Below are 22,785 nucleotides of genomic sequence, written 5' to 3' on the forward strand. Positions count from 1 at the left end.
ATTTATTTATATGCGGTGCTAAGAATTGAACCTGGTGCCTCACACATGATAGGCTAGCACTGTACCACTGAGCCACAACCCCAGCCCTGGGTATTCTAATTATGTGAAAATAAAGTAACCAATGGGGGCAAAGTGGGCAGTGTTGTAATTAGATATAAAGTAACCAATGGGGAAAAAATGAGGCAGGGTCTTCAATCAGGTACATGCAGGGAGGGGAACACTGACAACTCAGCCTATAAGACAAGAATCCCCAACACTGTGACCTGGAGCCTCTATTTCTCACTCTCAGCCCTATTGTTCTACTTTATGGACTATCATTTCCTCCTTCAACAAATCTTTGCTTTGTCACTTCTGCATGTCTTGTTTAATTCTTTGTTGGAGACACCAAGAACTTGGACTCTAACTGGACAGCCACTCGTAACAAAATCACCCATGAAGAAAAGAGGGTATTCACAGGCCCTGCCTTCACCCCAGCCAAAGATTTGGACAGAGCATTTTCCTTTCCAACATCACCTAGAGTCCTTTCTTCTAGGTCCCCTGAGCATCAGCAAGTTTTGCTTATAATTGTATTCTTCTTCCCTTTATTGGTACATTATTTTTGGATTCTGAGATCTATAGGTCTTTCATAAATTAGACTCATAGCATATCCATTTCATAACACAGCTTAAAATACACTCCTAAATGAGCCATACAACCCTCAGAATTCCCTGCTCTGATTACCAGGGTGGTTACTTCTATTTAGATTTAAGGGTGACAGAATTTAAAACATCCAGACTTTTACCAAATAAACATTTTTTGTGATACAGAACGCTGGCAAGTGTATGGTGACAGTCTCCCAGACTGCTAATAGTAGTACAACTTGGTAATACAGAAAAATATCTGTACCCAAAGCTGTTGAATATTCCATTAATGATAACACTGGAAAAACTAAGAAGCAAATCAACCACACATAAGCCAATGGGGAAGTGCAATTCAACACTACCCAACATCAAGGACTATCCTTAAGGTGGGGAATTTTTGTTAATAAAAGCATCCAGGCAAGCACTTGGTGAAGAGTGAAGTCCTGAGGACAGAGATCAGTAGGAGACAAGAAAACAAGAAAGACAAATTGTTCTTCACTAGAACTAAACAGGAATTAGCACGGGGCTCACCTAGAGAAAAGAAGAAAGAGAATCATGGAGAAACAGTGGGGACAGTATAACAATATCCTCTAATTCAGAGAATGGCAACTTATTGTTAAATATCCATAGAAATTCACAAAAATGTAAATTGTCAAAACCTTTGGGACATCAATGAAATTGAGCCCCTTACATTTCAAAACTTTAAAGGCCATATTCTCTGAAGAGGAAAGAATTCAGAAATTAATAGCAAAATATTTTTTAAATTGTTGAAAAATTATAAAATATTCTCTTCTGCTCTCCTACCAATTATGTAACTTTCAATGAAATAGGTGGTTTCTAGGAAAAATGCAAATCATCAAACTTGATTTAAAAAGCAGAGAAATCCTGAATAAACCAACATTGTATAAAATGTACTTGTCAAAGAAATAATCCTTTAAAAAGGTTCTGTGCCCCCCTTATTTTATTGGCAAGTTCTTTCAAACCATCAAGGAACAGGTTATTTCTGTACTACTTAAATTGCCCCCCAAAAGGAAAAATTATGGAAAGTGCAATTCATTTTATGAGGTTAGTAAAAACCTTGATATAAAAACAAAAAAAAATACAGTACAAACCAACATCTCTTATGAATAAATATGTAGTAATTTTCAATAAAATACTTGCAAACCATATCCAGCTGATTATTAAACAGGCAACATATCATGGCCAAGTACAGTTAATGCCAGGAACACAAGGATGATTCAATATGAGGAAAATTATTAATATGATTCTTCATGTTACTAGGTCAGAGAAATTCGAAAAACAATATGATCATATAGATAGCACTGAAGAACCCTGGCAACCAAGCATGCTTTGGAATTCTGGCATTATACATATACCACGAGCAATACTGGTCCTGCTAAGAAAGATAACACCCAAGGACAAGAGAGTGACATTTGGAGAAGGCTAACCAAAATCAAGGGTTATGCTACAGTTTCAGTTACTAGATACTTGTCCCAATTCACACACCAATAGACAGAGAACATCAGTCCATTAGTCAGGGCAGTGTGAATACAGCCCATTAGCAGGCCTTGAAATTAACAGATTGGATCTCAACCAGCCATTTTTTTTTTTCATGAAATCAGTTGGACTGGAACTAAATGGAATGGAAAAGAAAAGCAAGTAGCAGGTGAATCATTCACAGAAATGGTTAGATTTTGTTTCCTGAAACTTTTAATTAATATGAAAAATATATATGTAATTATGATATAAAGTAGATTTCTTTTATTGGGTCATAATCAAAAGTCAAAATAACACCATTAACCTGGGGTACTGAGAGGAATCACTTTCTGGATTTCTACTGCTAAATACTTGGGTTTAGGATTAGGTTTGGAGTTATGAATGAGACAGTAAAGAGCTCAGGAGGCTGAGGCAGGAAGATTTCAAGTTCAAAGCCAGCCTCAGCAACAGCAAGAGACTAAGCAACTCAATGAGATCCTGTCTCTAAATAAAATACAAAATAGGGATGGGGATGTTGCTCAGCGGTTGAGTGCCCCTGAGTTCAATCCCCAGTACCAAAAAAAAAAAAAAAAAAAAAAAAAAAAAAAAAAATTAAGAGACTCCCAGAATAAATGATATGTCAAAAACACAAATAAAAATAAAATGTAAATAACAAAATGGGAAAATTATTTGCAGGTTAATATTCTTTGTAAATGAAGAACACATATTAACAAGAAATTCTCAACAGAAAAAATATGAAGGTAAAAATTTGTTATTCTACATCTAATGTCTTATGGCAACAATTCACAAAAGTGGTAACACACATTAACCAAAAGTATTTTTAATAATCTCTCACTGATAAAATTTCCTTAATCTTTTATTGCCAACTATTGCAAGATGAGAGTAAACAGTGACGAAAACTTTCTGAAAGATAATTTCAAAGTATAAATAAAACCCCATATGGCTTCTGACCCCAAAATTATATTTAAACAAATACATTTTCTTAGAATATACTCAAAACAAATAATCACAAGGGTTAGCAAAGATAAATCTGAAAGCATATTTATAACAGTAATCCTACAACAGCAAAAAATTTTAAAAAATCTGTGACCAGCCTGTGTCTAGCAGTAAAGAATTAGTTAAGAAACCATAATACATTCAAATGACACAAACACTAAGAATAGCTTAAACACTATTCTAGAAAAATATTCAATGACATGTAAAATATTCTTCAAATTGTTTCATTAATAAAATACTTATCAAAAATAGAGTGCAATTACTTCTTTAGAGATACATACATGTTGATATTTTAAGAATATTAGAAATATGTTCAAAAAAGTTTAACAGTTGGTAAAATCAAAGGTGATGTTTATTCTCATCTGTTTCCTGAGTCTTTCATATTTTTATAATTTTATGTTGTTTTTAAATTGGAAAAAAAGCACAAAGATAATTTCAAAAGGGAGAAAATTTAAAGAGTCCTATAATACTATAAGCGATTTTTCACTAATAAAATACTTATTCTTCCTTAGTTTTAAATTGTTTTCAAAGTAAAATGCTATCATATTTATAAATGAAGGTTTGGAGAACAAATATATTTCTGAGTATTTGACCACAATAATTTATAGCATACGTTGGCTGGAGCTGTTCGGTGCTGACAAATTCCAGAAAGTAACTGCATAAAATACTTGGAGAGGAAATTGCTTTATGCTTCCATGCTATTTATGGAAATTAGCATCTTTGTAAAAATAAACTGAGAGCAATCACAATCATAAACCTTGAAATGTGGTTTCCACAAGATGTTAGCTTTGGTGCTTTAAGAACCATTAGTAATGCAACAGAGGAATACTGCCTATTTTTTTTCTGTTATGAAACAATTATATGTAATTAGGTTTTTTCCCCTGTATCTTTAATCTCTCCCTTTTTCCTGGATGCTTCCCTTTTGGAGAACAAATACACTGCAGTACACTTTGCTAAGAAAAACCTCTCCTGTGATCCTCGTTCCTTCTCAAAGAATCTTACATATTTCCTTTATTCAGTATCTCAATCTTCTGCAATCCACATCATTCCCCAAACTTACTCCTTCTGAAGATAAGATTGAACTTTTACCATTCTGTGTCCCTAAACCATATTCAAAACCTCAAAGTATTTCAATTCTTCCATCTCTCTCAATCTCAAGTAATCACTTATCAAGTTCTGTCCCTTCAGATTCTACAATTATTCTTGTATTGATATATTCTTGTCAACAACTAGTTCCCCCCCACACCCAGGAAAATATTATAAATTGAGTTTCAGGTCTCATAATTACCAACCTAATTTAGTGCAAGAGACCTCACAAGTATCCTTTGCTCAAGCACATTCCTAGTGGTTCAATGGAGTCCTAATGGTGCCTATCATGACCTCCTTATCAATATTCACAGGACTCCATACTGCCTACTAAGGAAATTTCTTAGCATGCTCTTAAGGTGTTCCTTATAGCAGCACAAATTGTCCCCATTCATCATTATCTCATATCCCAAGCTACCAAACACCCTATTCTTCAAATACAGCGTCATTAAAACCAACAGGAGGAAACAGCCTTGAGAGGCATTTCTGAGATGGAATGAATAGGATTTAGTAGCCAAATGGGTACAGGTCAAGGACAACAAAGAAGGAGGCAGCAGGAGCAACACTAGGATTCTGGCTCAATCACTAGCTGATGGAGAATACAGACGCTGAAAAAGAGCAAGGTGAGAAGTAAGTACTCTGGTTTGGAAAGTATTGCTTTTGAGGTGGTCAGGAACATTCCAGTGGAGGTACTGACATGGACATATTGATCTGGAGTTCATAGAAGAGGCAAAAAGCTTGGCCTCTTCCACTTTGAAGGGGCTCTTGAATTTAAAAAAAGAAAAGAAAAATAACCAAAACTGTTAGAGTCTGTAAACAAGTCAAAATAACACCTGGCATTTTGCCAGGGGAATGTTAGAGTTCGTAAACAAGTCTGGATGGTGCCTGGCAAAATGCCAGAGGGAGTGGTTTGAGAAGTAACAAAAGCGAGCAATTAAGTGTGGAGATTCCTGATTGGTTGACTGCTGTATCTAGTTTATGCTAATTAGATAAGCTGTGTGGAATGTATAAATACTGCTCCTGTCCTGCAATAAATGGCTTCCACTCCTGCTGTATCAATCTACACAAGTTGCTCGTCACCCCCCCCCCCCCCCCCCCCCCCGTTATTTTGGTGCAGCCGGACTGCGGCACAAAACAGAGTTGTCAAGATTGTGTTTTATCTCTCTTTGTTTATTTAAGAGAGATATGAATTACAGTGGATGGGGTAGAGAGAGAAGATGGGAGGGGAGGGAGGGGGGATGGTAGAGGATAGGAAAGGTAGCAGAATACAACAGTTACTAATAGGGCATTATGTAAAAATGTGGATGTGTAACCGATGTGATTCTGCAATCTGTATTTGGGGTAAAATTGGGAGTTCATAACCAACTTGAATCTAATGTATGAAATATGATATGTCAAGAGCTTTATAATGTTTTGAACAACCAATAAAAAAAAAAGTTTAAAAAAAAAAAGATTGTGTTTTATTTTCAAGGCTTATATTTAACCATTAATGTGAAATAATGGGCAAATTTTTACCTTTTTGGTGTATATGTAATCCTATCTGAAGAGAACATCAAAAACTTAAATTTAAGGGTCTGCATCATTAGGTGATCTGGGATTCCAGGGATAAACCAGGCAGAAGACTCTGGTGAGAAAACCAGAGGAGTGATTGAGGCTGCCTGGGGAGAACATATGGAGGGAGAGACGGGATAAAGAGTGGAGCTCTGAAAATGGGTAATATTTAAAAGGAGCCATAAGTGAACCTTAGAAGGAGCCAGAGATGGAAAGGTCACAGAGGCAGAAAGGAAAGAGTACAAGTGACACAGATGACAAACAAGGAGAGAGCATTCTCAATGAATCCAGCCAGTGACTCCACCTTGAAGATTTCCAGGCTTTGGGTACAACATGGTAATAAAGTGGAATCTGCAACCAGGACAAGTTTGAGCCTATTCAAACTCTATTATCAATGTCAACATGGATTAGAATATTCATCCAAAATCACTATAGAAGACAAGGTCACACAGGAAGTGCATTCATGATACAAAACCTGGAGAGCTGGAAAAGTCACTCCCAACTGAAACATAGGGAAGAGGAGAAGGCCACAAAGTATATCAAATGTGTAGTATAGCACATTAAACTAAGAAGAATTATTCTAAGAAAATGTTCAAATAGGTGAGCAAAGATGTGAACACAAGATGTTCATTACATATGGCTAAGAGTAATGTGGTTTTTTTTTTAAGTTATGGCATTGGAAATGAAAATGAAGAAAAAGAGAAGTCATAGAGATTGGGGGGCTGTCTACAAAGAGAAACCATTTCCTAGATGGACATCTGCTTAGAAAGTAGATCTGTTGATCTGTTCCTGGGCCTACAGAGCAAAGTGAGAAGAATTACAGGGAGTTGACATGACAGAGAAGAGGTAGCACTGGATCATCCTGGCTTCCCAGGATGCAAGTGGACACCACTAAGAGGTACTGAGTTTAAACCATCCTGCCAGCACTCCACCCAGTAAGGCTTCCTGTTAACTAAGAAGACCTCAGCATCAAGTGGCAAGTCATCACAGGACCATCTTCTACAGGGAAGGTCCTGAGGGACCCTCTGAAGTACTTGCATTTGCTATCAAGAGGACAGAGTCATCAGGGAGAACCAGAGTGGCTATGGCAACTATCAGAGTTAGCATCCATTTAAGTAAAGAGCTGTTTTTTGCTCATCTCCCATTCCCCCTCTTTGTTTCTTATCCCAAGACAGATGGAAGAAATATGTGCAAGAAGTATTTCAGAAGCAGTCCCCACCATTCCTGAGCCATTCCATGGCAATGAAAGAAGACAGCAGTTCCCAGCCCAATCCCATTTTAGATACGTGGAGCCATGCAACAAGCCTAAACCAGAGGGAAGGGAAATGAGATTTAAATCAAGTGGATAACCAAAATATTAAATTGCACTGGACTTTTAAAAACAGAAAGTGAATCTTCTGAAGATTTCATTAGGGATGAGAAAAGGGAATTTGACTAGGCATGGCTTTATACCCCACTGAGTTGAGATTTCTCAATAAATCTGTCTTTCAGAGGCTCAAATCTTCCAGATCACTCAAGATGGGTCAATATTCATAATCATCTCAGATATGACTTACCAAGCTCAACCAAATCCAGGCTGACCTCAAAGAAATTATGTACCATGTTAGATTCAGGGCCCTCTGAGCTCATTTACTGTGAGTAAGTTCTCTGAACCCTGATGCCAGGCTGCCTTCCTGGGACACTATCCTCACTACCCATGATTGACATGATCAAGGGTGACAGCAACACCATGGATAATTGGTAGAACTTAGATGGTGAGATCATTGTGGAACATTAGATTGTTGAAAAAAGAGGCCTGGGTTGGACCACCAGCACTCAAATGGCACCTCTTCTGTCCTCATGTTAGTTCTGGGGCTATGCCAGCCTCTCTCAGCATCTATGATTGCATGTGGGTTATTAGTGATAGAGAAGGGATGACTGTTGGCATTGGGCAGAGGTCAAGATTTAAAGCCCACCTCTGATATACTGTATTATTTTCTTCCTGCTGCTGTAACAAATTATAGCAAATTTAATGTTAAAATTAAGCAAGTTATTATTTTATAATGCTAAAAGTCAGAAATCCAAAATGAATTTTGACAGGACTAAAATCAAGGTGCCACCAGGGCCAGTTACATTTGAAAACTCCAGGGGAAAATTCATTCCTTACCTCTTCCAGTTTCTAGAGATGGCTGCCATTCCTTGGTTCCTGGCTGCATTACTCCAGTTTCTGGTTTCTGTAATAGCACTGCCTACTCCTTCTGCCTCTATCTCCTCCCCTATTGTAATTGTATAATCTAATAGAATCTCTCCAACCTCAATATCCTTAATCACACCTGCAAAGTCTCTTTTGCAATTAAGGGAACATTTGTGGTTTCCAGATATTAGTACATGGACATATTTGGAAGTTGTTATTCAGCCTACCACACATCTACACTCTGCCTGGCAGCATTACCTGTACTATAATGATCAAGACGATAAGAGCTGGGAGGTCATCTACCAAACTAACATGAACTTGTGTGTCCTCCCTACCACTAAGCCCTCTGTAGGATAAGTCTCCTCTACCAACCTGCAGTCTCACAATCAGAAATGAAATGCAAAACTATTCTGTCTTATACATATGCATCAACAAGACCCAGGAGACAGGATCTGAGACAACTCAGATATTGCTTATGTTACAGGTTATGTTCCAACATTGTCAAAATCCATCTCTTTGCACAGGAGTTCCCTACAATTTTAAGATAATTCTTCCAACTATCCTTCCAGAACTACTTCATCTAATTGTTTCTCACTCTTTAAACCTATCACCTTGAGGGACCTGTTCCAACAGATGTCTGAGAACTTCGCAGAAGGATGATCAAAGATCAGAGGAGACCCTCCCACCAAGAGACACAGAATGTGAGGGGATAGGATTTGCCAGAGAATCTAAGCAGGGCAGCACCTCCCCAGAGGTAAATATGGTAGGGGGCCACTAGGATACACACCAGGATACCTTGATATGATTATTTAAAGAGACATGGAAAAGCACACGATCAAAGTTAAAACCATTTCTAGAATACAGAGCTAGGAATCTCTCTTATGACTATTAAATTAATAGACAGGGAAGGTCATTTATTCCTCTCCTGGGTAAGAGGAGAGGGACCAAATTACAAGGAGCAAGCTGTAACTTGGGACAATCAACATGGGAAACACCATCAAGTTGTCTGGAGAAAGTCTGAAAAGCCCTCAAATACACCAGGTTGGAAGAGAGGGGTAGAATAGCAGTCACTGACTTCCCTGGGAAGATGGAGATCCCTAAGGAGAGAGCTGAGTAACAGGAAATTTCAGGGGCCTTTGAGAGAGGAAGAAGGAAGGCCTTTCTTGCAGTCTGAGTGATCTAGGAATGGTTAAGAATTAGTTAGAAAAACAAGGGCCTGAGCCTCATGCCTTGGTCTGCATTCTATCACAATTACTTATAGTCAATGAATATGAGTTTCAATGAGGAGAATCTGATTTTTATTTTCTAGTTGGAACGTCCCACACTCCTGACAGCTCAGCTTCACTCATGAGACCTATGCCACCTGGCAGTGGCACTTATGAGGCAAGGGGAAATACTAATGAACACTGTAAGCCCCATCCAAACACCAAAATTATAAGATACCTCACAGGGCAACTGAATGTCAAGTCCACACTGAACCTAGGAGAAAAAGCAGTGAAACAGCTCTGGCCTCAGGTGTTAACACCTGCAAGAATCTCCCCTGAGAAGTACAGGCCCCACCTCTGATCCTTTGCAGCATCTTCCCTCCTTTGCAGCATCTTCTCTCCTCAGCTGTGCCTCTTGAATGCCCCCTACAGCCCCACAGCAGAAAATACAGGCCCCATGCTAAGCTTCAAACCCTGAATGCTTACAGCAGCAGCAACACAGAGAGCTGACATTTATTGTGAACTCCCCACGTGCCAGACACTGCCTGCTTTTGTTGTTTTTTTTTTTTCCCACTTCACAATGGATTAACTCCTCCAAACAATTCCATGAGGTAGATACTATTATTACCTCCTCTCTGCAGATGTGGAAACTGAGATGCGATGCAGAGATATTTGTGTGACACCATGATGAAGTGGTGGAGCTGGGATTCAAACAGTGGGTGGTATGGATGATGAAGACTGCTGCTCTGAAAACTCCTTTTATGACCTTCTGTGCACACTGCCTTGATACATGGAAATAGCACTGCCACAGGCACACAGATATGGAAAAATCCAAAAGAGGTCAGTGAGTGATTCAAGCTGGGCAAGCACTGTCCTTGGCCAAAGGTCAACAGACTGCCTCAAAGCATATTTAAATTTTATAGGGTGAAAGAAGGCAAAATGAAATGTTGTGCCTTGAAGCCTCAGCCCCATTTGATGAAGAACAAATCTGTGAAGCTCTCATGGCCTGTTTCAGATCCTCTGAAAGGACAGAAAGTCTGTCTTCATGCTTTTATCCTGACACTACACCTTGCTGGCCAGAGATACCCTAAAACCACCCTGAAATACTTACCTTTTGTTCTAACAGAAGACAGCTGTTAAAATATGGGTATGAGGAGCATCCATAAAATGGAATAATGAGGAAAATGTTGCTTGTTAACTAGCTCTGTGAGAGTCACAGAATTCATGGGACACTGGAACCAAAAGAGGCCTTAAAGACACAGGTCCAGGAGAGTGCATGAGAGGAAGAGGAGTCTGGCTGATTTATCTCAGAGTGTAAGGTCAGTCACGCATAAGTGCTTACTTCACAGTCATATAGGTCCTTAGATGCCAGGCCCTTTGCCAGACCCTGTAGGCATACAGGCCACCAAGCCATGTGCCTGAGAAGAAACATCCTCCGGGAGGGGTTGCCTTGTTCTGATTCACAAAAGACATTGCATGGGATTAGCACCTGAGGACACAATATTGACTAAAGTGTTACCTGCACTTTTAGATCTGGAGACACACACTTCCTGTCTGAATCCAAGTTGCAAATGTATTTGTCTGGCTTTCAGTGCTTTATAAACTAGGAGAATTTATTAGAAATCTGGATGATTCACCTATCTTGCAAAGTAAGATCTAACAATTCTGGGCTTGCATTCCCACTTAGCAATGATCAGCTGAAGTCAAGAAGAGGCTGCGCTTAATAGATAGAACATGTGTTTTCCATTTTGCCACTGTCACCACCACTCCGTATTGTGTCTTTGGCAATTCTAGTATCATTCCTGTGTTTGAATCTTCCCAGTAGATAAATAAGGATGCAATGCATGCGTTCGATTCTCCCAGGTTGGTTGGAATAGACGAAAAGTCTAAAGAGAGAACTGCAAACAATGAAATGTGTGTTGACAGAAGTAAATTCAGAATATGTACTTAGTGGATAAACTAGAACAAGAATCTGGCTTTGCCCATTCATTGTGTCCTAGCCTCCAGCAGCCCAGTCTCCACTGAACACATACAGACAACCATTCCAGTCTGAACAGACACAGTCCACCATAGCCCAAACCATCATGATATTAAAGCTCTGCTTGGGATTCATAGAGGACCCAAGTATGGGGATTCTCCTTATAGCTAACCAACCAGAAATCATAGGTCAGAAGTTGGAGAGAAAGTCATATTCTCTATTACAGCATTAACACTAACCATTATCACATTTATGTGATTTAGAATAATGATCCTAAGTAAACAGAGACATGCTCATCATTCCCCTCCATATTACCTGCAGGAGAGTAGAATGCATGAAGACCATCCATATCAGCAGCCACCAGGGGCTCTTCCAGGAAGCCATGAGATCCGTTAGCCTAGGGGCCTCACTTGCAGTCTACAAAAGAGGAGAGTGTTGGTTTCCAATCAGCTCTGGCCCTAGTCACTTAAAAAAAAAATCAATCAGAAAAAGGGACCCTGAAGCCCATACAATATCCTGGAAAAGTTTCTGTTGGTCTAAGATGGGGCTGCCCACTGCAGGGTTAGGCAATCCAGGGCTCCCTTTAGGATGGTTCTACATCAAGGACAGGAGGGAGCTAGGCCTGTCTCCAAGGAGCAACTCACACCTCCTGCTCTCCAGAAGCTGAGACATCCCTGCACCAGCCACCTCCCAGCCCATTTGTCAGCGCCAGGGTGTGGCTATTGGCATTTGATTTAGGAAACTAGCATAGAGCCAAGGGTTAGGGCACCTGCCAGCTTCTGTTCCTTGAGGCAAAAAAGAATGTAAAACCAATAAAACCAGCCCAGAGAGGGAAGGGAACTGCTGAAGGTCACACAGCAAGACAGTGAGTTTATAGGACTGAAACGCAGGTCTTCTGATAGTTCAAGGTTTTTCCCACTAGATGACACGCAGCGCCCTCTGGGTCCAGAGCCACAACTCCAAGAGCTGAATTAAGGGAGCTTTGGAGGGCACAGACCTGCGACCAGTCTAATTAGTACACTCTCTTAAAAGTAGGTAAGAGCACACCAGCAGAAGGTAGCTGAGACCAGGAGGGCAGCGGGGCACTTTTTTCCCCTGAGTTTTCCTGTCAATTTACGGGGAAATCAGTATGAGTCCAGACTGGAAAAGCCGAGGTCACACTCGACTCTCTCTTCGCCTCGCGGGCGCCTTGGCGGAGCTGGTGTCCGGGGGCGGGTCGGTGGCTTCTCTCCATCTGGAGAAAGCATTAAGGGCCTGGCCTAATGCGATCCGCAAATGTGCTGCTGTTTCCGACCTGAGGCGGCGACTCTGGGCTGAAGGGAGGCGGCCAGAGCCAAGCCCCAAGGCTGTGCGCCCCCCTCGCTACCTCGCACCAGCCATCCTAGCGCACACTCCTACGACTACCCGCTGCCTCGCAGTAGCTCCTCCAGCTCTCTGGCCGCGTCCTCCTCACCCCCACGCCCACTTTCCATCGCACGCGCTTCGCCTCAGTCCTCTGCGCTCTAGGAGCTGGGGACCCAGTTGCCAACCAAATGGACCTTCGGACGCTCGAGGCTACTAGCTGTCTCCAGCCTGCTTTCTACCTAGAAATCCCCAATCCCGAAAAATAGAACCGTGGGGACTGCCTCGATAATCAAGAGCGCCCCTTAGCGCGTGGAGAGTCCCAAAAGACTCTCCCCAAACCTTCCAGGTCCCCACAGAGTCATATATCTAAGCTCCGAAGGGCGTTCCAGTCACGAAGGCCCCTGAGGCCCGCGTAAACCACCACACCCCCCGTCTCTCGCGGTGTCCCTCCAACTTGCTTGGAGATGTCACTGCTCTGAGTCTTGTCCCTTTTCTGAGACAGCGTTCCTTTGATCCCCGTAGGGTGTCCCTGTGCCCAATTCACTGCACCCACCTTACACCGCATAAGCTTCTAGGACGTGCAGCTCTGGGGCCGCGTGGGCTCGTTGCGCGCCGAGGAGAGGCGGGGACAAGCGGCCTCGTCCACACCTCGTGCAGAATCCCGGACCAGGACCTTCCCCGACGCCGGCCTCCAGTTCGCGGCGCCGCAGTCGCCGCAGCCGCCGCGAAGTTAAATGGGGCTGGGACGGGGGCCGCCCCGCCTCTCCCGCCCCCTCTGGGCGCGCGGAGCGCAGCGCTGGCCAGGGCCCAGAGGCGGAGGGCGCGCGCCGCCACCTGCGCCGCCCGGCAAGTGCACGGCGCGCCCAGGCTCCCGTCTGCCCGCGTGCGGGCACCGCGCCCTCGACTAGAACCTGGGGCGCTGGGGGCGCGAAGAGACCCGGTGAGGGGGCCGGCTCGGCTGATCCGAGAGCTCGGGGCCGAGGCTACGGCGAGACTCGGCTGGAACGCTCCTCCGCCCGCTTCCTGGAAGCCACTCCTCGCCCTGGGCCGGCCGCCAGGCGTTATGCCAAGAGCCGGGATTGCCGACGCCGCCACCGCCGCAGCCGCCGCCGGCAGGCGCGTTGAGAAAAGGCGGCCGCTGCGCCGTGAGCCAGCCCGGCCGCCCCGCCTCAGCCAGAGCCAGAGTAGGGATGCCGTCGCCCCCTCTCACCTCCCACCGCCTCCACCCATCCCATCCGGGAGCCAGTTCTGCAAAGTCAAGCCCAGCGGCTACACGGAGGTTTGCCTGGGACTGCTAGCTCATGCCTAAGAGCGTTAGGCGCTCCTACCCAGGCAAGATCAGGGTCGGGGATCAGCAGCCCCCTCTCAGTCTGCGCCTCCTCTGCTTCCCGGGGTCCCCAGTGCAGACCCATATAGAGGCGGGGCGGTCCGACACCTAGCTGTCCATATAGTGGGAGACCCAGCAGAGCGCCTCTTCAGCCCAGTAGGCACCCCCTTCTATAAGGCTGATTTGGGTAACAGAAGCCACAGCTGGCGGGATAATGTAGTGTACAGGCCTGCAATTGGGGATGAAGGTGGTCATGTCAGGGGCAGAAGGCCAGAATGGGTTGCCTTGTGGGATTCTAGAAGTTTGGGGAAATGACCTTGGCTTAATCTCAGCAATATACCAGGAGGCTTCCTTATAAGGGCCAGAAGGTCTGCAGGATTATGCCCCCACCTAACTACCATCACAGTCATTGATTGTAGCTGCAGTGCCAAGCTGTGAATCTACTGTCAGAAGGGCATTCTGGCAGAAGTTGGTGGCATTATCCCTTTTCACCTGTGAGGAATCTGAGATGTTTCAGAGGATAAATAACTTGCTGGGTGAATAGAAGCACAAAGACTGGAACCCCAGGTCTGCACCTCTCTAGAATCTGTATTATTCATGCCCACAATTGCTCTCCTTCCTTCTTGGTGTTTGCTCCAATGCAGAAACTATTGCACTTTACAGAAAAGTTGCCCTGCCTGCCTCCTTCACCTGTTCTTCCCATCCTTACTCACTGATGGCTTCCTCTGACACGAGGAGGGTCTCTGAGACTGTCCACTCCAGATAAAATGGCTGGATTCTTTTGGGAAATGAGCAGAGGGACATCAACGTGAAGGAGACCAAGGACGGGCAGGACTCAACCAGAATTGACTCAACTATGTTTGTGTTCTAAAAAGTTGAACAATGAACTTATGAATACTGAAGCCTCTGGTCACAACATTTTGATCAACCAATTAGCACATTATCTTCCTTTTTGTGTGTTTCTATGTAAAAAGCACCTTACTTAACATACATTGTTGATTGATTGACAGAGCTCAGGGCAACAGCATTACAATTTATGCCCACTGCATCTTGTCTAGTACATATATTTTCTCCACAAGGCACATCACAGCTTTCTTCTACTTAGGAACACTAGACAGAACTTCAGCCCTTCCTTGAGGGCTGTTTGAAACAGTGAAATTATCAACAACAACAAAAAAGACAAAAATGTGCCAGGTGCAGTTACACACCTGTAATCCAGTATCTTGGGAAGCTGAGGCAGGAGAATCACAAATTTTAGGCTAGCCTTAGCAACTTAGCAAGAGCTCATCTCAAAAAGGGCTGGGAATGTAGACCAGTGGTAGTATGCCCCTAGGTTCCATCCCCAGTACCAAAAAAAGAAAGAAAAACTAGGATGCTTATTTACATTACAAAAGCTGAAAGAAGAGGGCAAAGTATTGCCTTATTCAACCTTAGCTGGGAACATGCACATCAGTCGACTCAAAATTCTCACCACTCCTCAATGACTTTGAATGTGTTGCAGGTATTGATTATGGGGTTACAGGTAAGTGAATTCAAAACTAGGGAATCTGGAAATAATAAGGATTGACTGTATGTACTTCTCATATCAGGGTATAAGTAGAAGAATGTTAATATTTTACATTTTGGATGCACCTGGCATTTCATGTGTATTAACTCAGCACAATAGTCTATGGGGTAAATATTATTTTAGTCCCATTTTACAAATGAGGAAACTTAAGTAGAAAGGTTTAAACACCACATGTTCTTAGCAAATATATTATGCCACTTCTCAAATCATTCATATTCTAAAACCCCTTATGAGGTATCATGGAGTTGATTGCAGAACTCACATGAATATTCAAGATGAAATAGAGAATTCAAAGAAATATTATGCTTGTGTAGTGGCAGCTGCATAGAGTCTGCAACTCAGGAAGGCACTGGGAACGCCTCTGGAATTGGGGTACTTTCCTGGGAAAGCCTGAGTGGCTCTGCTCTAAGATTTTAATGTCTCAGCAGGACTTCCTGTCACACTTTCCCTTGGGCACTTTTGATTCCTAAGTCAGTCTCCAGGGAGTGCCCCTCACTAAGCATTAAGGCCAGGGGGGAACCTTTCTCTCTGGCAGGTTCCATCTAGCATTAGGTTTTCCTTCACAAAGAGCAGTTGGTCAGAAGAGCAAAGTAGAGGAGACAGATTACCAATATCCTTCTGGAAGTTCTGCCCTCCTGTTAACTCTAGCAGATCAAGCAATCTTATATGCATGGCTAAGATACAGTAAATTAAGGCAAGAACCACAGAGGACAGACTATACTGAAGGGGCTGGCTGTCCCTCACAGGTGTTGTCATCTGCAGGTCTGTGGTCTTACCACCTCACTAGCACTTTCTTTTGACACTCTTCCCCAATATAGACAGCCTTCCCTCAGTCACCCTCTACCTTTCCCTCCTACTCTTCATTTCTTCCCTGGAGAGATGGGCCCATATGTTCAAGCAAGACATTGCCAAAGGCATGGAAAGGAGAAAACTGGGAAGTGGGGGAGAACAGGAATTAGTGAACCCCAAAAGAACAGATCTGGCTATTGGGTGCAACTGCCCATCTCTGGGTGGGAGTCAGGCCCTCTCTGCCTAACTCCCAAGTACCTCCCCATGAGAACCTGCACCACCTGAGGACAATGACAACATGATACACTCTGAGAAGTCTAGGAAACCATTCCATTTCCTCCCTAAGATCCAACTTCTTGGGTTCCTGGATTCCACCACCTGTCTCAGGATTAGTTTCTTCTTCTCTGAGTCTCAGAGATTCCTACCCCTACTCCAGGAATTGCCTATTGAACCCAATCAGATAAACACAACAGCACAAGATTCACAGGACAGATATACAGAGAGGATCAGGGGAGTAACTGTTGGTGATGGTGGTATTGGGGTATTATGTGTGTTTTACTCTGAGAAGGAATATCAGTTCAGGGCATCTGCCTTAATTTACTCTTGATACAGAATTGTTCTTTGCATCTTCAGGACTGTGGAGTGGGCTGGGGAAGCACACTCAAGAAAACTATGTTGGAAGCTTGGAGGAAAAAAGAACTTGGAGGCCAACCTTGTCAAAGGTACAGTTGACTGCAGTAGACCCAAAGGATGCACTCACAGCAAGGCCACCAGGAGATGACGGGACTTCAGATGGACATGGTGCTTCAGGGCACAAGATTACTCAGGGAGTTCTCTTCAGAAAACCTGGAAGGGAGTTCAGGAAACAGGCAGATAAGGGACAAGAGTGGCCTCTGGCTCAGGTCAGGTTTAGCCTTCATGTGATCCTGGGACCCTGGAGGGTCCTATAGCGCTGACTTGAAGCAATAGGACTGAGCTGTTATACCCAATGCTTTCCTGGGTGGCTCCCATAAGCCATGTGCCAGGAAGACATGGGGATATCAGAGTGTAAAAGGAATTTGGACAGGGCATCTCATCAATGGTGTCTACCACACATGTATCCCAGGACTTATAGGGAGAACATGTTCAACTTGCTCTGGTGGCTTTCTGACTGTCCAGAGTGGAGTTCTTCTTTTGAACAGATATTCGCTTTATAAAATATTGTTCAGGTCTCCATCTGGTTGCTTTTCTGTCTCATAAGCAAAAAAGAAACCCTAAGAGGAGGTGTCAAGACAGGAATGGTTCTACCTGATGAGAGGTCTGCATGCTTCAGCGTACCCCACTCTTGGTCTTTCCCCTCTACCTGCACTGAGATCCCCAAAGAATTCCTTAGGGATTTTAGGGGTGCCATATCTGTGTTTTCAAGTCAGGGCTTAGAACTGCTGCAGCACTGGAGGTCTGAGCCAATCAAACTCTGTAAGGAGGGTGAGAGAGGTGTTGGACAGTTTCTTTTCCAGAATGTCCCAAATCTTGGGGCTGGAGCAAAAAGATCTAGAATCCCCTAAAGTGCTGTGATTTGGTAACCCAGGGCCAGCAAACTCTCCAAGTCCCAAACCCAAGGCTGATTCCCATATGGCCTCCAGGGCTATGAAAGTACTGACCAGACATACTCCGATAATCCTGCACACATGTCCACAGAGACTCTGCTGTAGAACACCCTGAGAAGCATAGATTGTCAGTCCCTTCAAATTTATCTTACTCTGCCCTTGACAAAACCCTGTCTTCTTCCCGACGCACAAGCCTGGCCTTGTGTCCAGGTTGGGCACAAACTGAGAGAGATTAAGGTGAACCATCTTATTATCTGAAGATCAACTTTCACCTTAATTTGTCAAAGTGTAAATATTAGAAGATTCCAATAGTCCCTTCCTGTATAACCTCTGAAATTGTTTTCATACTTTACTTGTATACTGTAGTAATATTCTTACTATGATTCAGATGTGGTTTATCCCCTAAGGGTTGGAGGCTTGGACTTCTGCATGGCTGTGTGAATGGGAGGTCCTTAGGTCACTGGGGGCATGCCCTAGAAGGGATTAAGGCAGTTCTTGTGGGGCCTGGAGTTAGTTCTCACAAAAGGGAGTTTTTATAAGAGGGAACCTGACCCCCAAATTGCTCTCTTTGGTTTCTTGCCTTTTGATATGATCTCTTGCTACCACACATTTTTCTATTGTTGTGATGCTGTCCATGATGGGGGTCTTTGCCAGAGCTGAGCTGATGCCAGTTCTATGCCCTCGAACCTCCAGAACCATCAGCTAAATAAAACTCTTTTATTTATAGTTACCCAGACTAAGGTTCATTACTATTATAGTAATGAAAAATGGACTAATGCACCTCTCTCTTCTTGAATTTAACTAAAAATCTCCCCTAGTCTCACGACAACCATACCAGTAAAAGACCTCACAGCATCCAACCACAGTCATATTTAATCATATTGCTATAAGCCAACACATAGAGCTTGCTCAGGATTATTAGTTCTTACTTTGTACATAGTTCTAACAAATTTGTTCATCTGATTTGCAAAGGTAAAGTAGAGGCTACAAATTATAAAGGGACAGAATGCATGCTAAGAATATTGACACCATAGCAGTGCTACAGATAAATTATAAAGGTCACAAAAGAAAATATTTTAAAAATCACTAGTTTGTTATAGCTTAGTTACCTCATTGGGGCCTGAAAAGAATACTATGTAGAAGCCAGGTTATCTGTGAACACATTTGTGTGTTGAATTCTGTTTATGATTATATAGAAATACATGCTATGTTTTAGAAAAATATTCACTTACAAGAGGGTTAAATTTAAGAAACAAAAATTTAAACCAAGCATTACCTATTCCTTTAAATATTTACTTTCTGAAAAACTCATGTCTAGAACATCATCTCCAACAACTCCAGAATGCTATATTGTTCCAGAATTGATTAATTTGAGGGAAAAGAACAGAGTATAAAGTAAGAAATTGCATTAATCTAAATACTGTACTGTGCAATCCGTCAAGAGGACTTTCACACAAAAGCATTTGCTCTGATGCTTCATGGCATTCCACTCCTTGTGTGCCACAAAAGAGCCTCACCTGTTTAGTCTGTTTCTCTATGTGTTCCTTACTCTCTCCACTTGGCAATATTTGGATTGGAAGTGCCACAAAGGAATATTTGAAAAGTTTTTTTTACAAATATAAGTTCAATAAAAATGTTTCTACATATTAAGTTTTGCAAAACATTAACTTTGAGAGGATTTGGTAGCTAATTAATCAAGCATTTCTAGACCGTCTTTATGCAGACTCAGGCAAAGATGTTCTACGGATGAATGTGAAGAACCAATTTCCTTCGGACTTTCAACACCCATACCTGTCAGTTGTAGACCTAAGGAGCAATTTGATGTAACCCACTACAGTACAAGACATATTCTTTGACAATTGTGCCTTGTGTCAGATGTATTAGGTTTTGGTAACACAATGGTATGACAAGATATGGTACCTGTCTTGCAGGAACAAATGAGATACAATGGAACAAATGTGCCCAGAGTGTCAGAATAGGAAGCTATAAACACAGGAAAGTAACTAATTCAGTCTTGGGGGTAATAAAGTTTTCTTAGGGAAAGTATTATTTCAAATGAGAAAGTTTAAACACAAGCACAAGATCTTACTGTAGAAAAAAGGAAAAAATTCTAAAGTGTACTCTCCTGTGTATTCTTCAGTATAGAACAATCTATAATCTCAAGTATATTTTTTGTGTGATTGATTTGGTTTTGTTTTGTTTGGTTTGGTACTGGAGATTGAATCCAGGGGCACTTAACAACTGAACCACATCTCCAGCCCATTTTTATTTATTTATTTATTTTAGTTTTTGGTGGACACAATATCTTTATCTTTTTTATTTTTCTGTGGTGTTGAGGATCGAACCCAGCGCCCCGTGCATGCCAGGCGAGCACGCTACTGCTTGAGCCACATCCCCAGCCCTCCAGCCCATTTTTGAATTTTTAAATTTTGAGACAGAATCTAAGTTGCTTAGAGCCTTGCTAAATTGCTGAGCCTGGCTTTGAACCTGTGATCCCCCTGCCTGGCCTCCCCAGCCACTCAAATTACAGGCAAGTGCCATTGCACCTGGCTCAAATATGCGTTTTAAAATAATATAAACTGGCTAGGTAAGGTGGTGCACACCTGTACTCCCAGCTACTCAGGAGGCTGAGGTTGGAGTTCAAGACCAGCCTGGACAATGTAATACAATCTCATCTCAAAAAAAAAAAAAAAAAGATTTCATATTTTATATATTCTCTGCCTTGGATACAGGAGATAAATTAAAACAAATACTATCTTCAAAGGTGAAGGAAGAACACAATATTGCATCTTTTATTAGTTACTCTCTTTTCTTTTATACTCATCACATCATTTTTTTCCAGAGTGGTCAGTCTCCTTACCTGTCACACAGAATTGAAAAAGAGCACCCACAGTCCACAGCTTTCTTCCCTCATCATGAGGGTCATTGTTCCAAAGTCAGTGGCTATATGGCATCCCATCAACCCTCTGAGTCTGTCATGTGTCTGATTCCCTCTCCTAGCTTCCAGCATTAAACAGAATTTTCTATCCTATCCATTTTGTAATTTCGTTGGATAATGACTGGTTTGAGTAAAACATCTGAGCTCAAATACTTTTCTGAGATCTGAAGTCTCTACCTGACCTGAAATTGCATGTCAATATCTGTTTTTAAAATTTTGTTTCCATTTTCCTTATTTAGGCTTTGAAGAACACTGAACACTTTGTCCTCAATTTTCCTGGCCCCATAAATGAATTTGGGGATCCTTGTTTCATGAAGTCTTTTGATGTTTTTCTTAGTCTTTAAAAACAACAAATAATAATACACTATTCTGGCACACAGTTAATGACAGCATTTAGCAATTTCTTGGGAAATACGAAGCATGTCCCACTATTATGTTGAACAGGAGACCAGGCTTGAGCCGATTTGCCCTGGGGCAATATGGAACTTCTGGGTGTATCTTTCTTCCTTTTTTTGAATGAATAATTAAATTGTATTTCCCAAGTAGTAATAAATGAGATGATGATACTAAAGTGATTAAATGTATTTCGGTATTCAATAGATCCAGCTACTTTTTAATGTGTATCTTTCTTTTTTAAAAAAAATCATTTATTTTTTAGAAGTAGTTGGACATAATACCTTTATTTTATTTATTTATTTTTATGTGGTGCTAAGGATCAAACCCAAGGCTTTGCACTTGCTAGACGAGTGCTCTACCACTGAGCCATAATCCCAGCCCCTAATGTGTATCTTTCAAGCTGAAGTTCAATGGAAGAGCAGAAGAACAGAGCTGGTTAAATAGGTATCCACACCATCCATTTCCATGACTTTAACTGTCAGCCAAATGCTGATGAAGAGTCATCAGCTTAATCCTCCAGCCCAGGTTGTCCTCCTGATACTAAATCCAATGGCATTTCCAGCTCAGACTGTCCAAGGCAAAGCCATTGTCTGTGTGTTACCCTCTCCCACCCAACATACTTCTCCTTTTCCTTTATGCCACCTATCATGAATGACACCCCTACACTCATGTGTCAGAATTCAGGGAGCCTGGAGTTTCCTCTCCTCAATATCATACTCTTTAAATCATTCACTCCCAAATCAGTTTTTTTTCGTCCCTACTACTGTGTATTCCGGGTAATCATGAGCTCTTGTTTATTTAGAAATACAGCCAGAGTAATCATGCTGGAAAGCCAACCTTACCATGTCATTGCTCTGTCAAATGTTATACTAAGTAACTCATTTCTCTTAAGATGAAGCGTGAAAGCCCATAGCATGATATATATGCCTCCCTAACTTGACCCCCACCTTCCGCTCACCTTTTGCCATTCCATTTTTACCTTGTGCTCCAAGTGTATTAGTCAGCATAGAATAGGTTTATGTTACAGTAACAAGGAACATACATTTTAGAGGTTTAACAGGTAATTTCTTGTTCACGGCAAATCTGGCATAGGTCGGCTAATTCCCCAGGGCAGCTGTCCTTCATGGTGTTGTTCAGTGATGCAGAAGCCTTTCACCCTGTGTCAACACGCAGCATTTATGTCAGCTGCACAAAGGGAAGAGAGAGACTGGAGAATGCACAGGAGCTTTTCAATGCCTCCACCAACAAATGACACACATCACTTTCTCTCTTAGTTCTTTAGCCAGAATGAGTTGCATGGCTCTACCTAACAACTAGAAGGCTGAGAATTGTAACCTTCTGGAAGGATCCAGGAAAAAGGCATTTGGTGAACATATAAAATTGTTTCTCCCACACCAAACACAAAGGTGTGAATACCAGGAGGCAGGAATGATTGGGGGGGCCCTGTTAGAATCCACCATAGCTACCCTACACTGCTCCCTCAATTCCTTACTAGGCTGACGGTGCATACTTACTCAGCTATTATTCTTCTCTTGGACTTAAGAGTAAATATCAAGAATTTTGTACTTTAAAAAATGTATAGAGTTACCTAGAGAAGAAAGGTTCTAGGAGACCAGAAAAGATAGTAACAGCCAGGCAGCCAAGGGCAGTTTGTGGGGTTTTGAAGTCAGAAAGAGGTGAGATTAACAGTTCCTGTGATGACTAGGACTTCTGAATAAGGGAGTGAAAAGGC

At 42.3% G+C, this 22,785-nt stretch overlaps 1 protein-coding gene across 2 annotated transcripts in view; it reads right to left on the bottom strand.

The window, feature by feature from the left end:
• The window catches only part of Adamtsl3 (ADAMTS like 3), a 321,518-nt gene extending 308,059 nt beyond the window's left edge, over positions 1-13,459 (bottom strand). For both annotated transcript variants that reach the window (XM_071608576.1, XM_071608575.1), the window contains exons 1-2: positions 13,004-13,459; positions 11,422-11,523 (exon numbers count right to left, since the gene is read on the bottom strand). In XM_071608576.1, the coding sequence (XP_071464677.1) occupies positions 11,422-11,523; positions 13,004-13,015 (114 nt within the window). In that variant the 5' untranslated portion in view covers positions 13,016-13,459. The remainder of the gene's footprint in view (positions 1-11,421; positions 11,524-13,003) is intronic.
• Between the last annotated feature and the right edge of the window lie 9,326 nt (positions 13,460-22,785).

Source organism: Marmota flaviventris, chromosome 2 (assembly GCF_047511675.1).
Source record: "Marmota flaviventris isolate mMarFla1 chromosome 2, mMarFla1.hap1, whole genome shotgun sequence".
Lineage (NCBI taxonomy): Eukaryota > Metazoa > Chordata > Mammalia > Rodentia > Sciuridae > Marmota > Marmota flaviventris.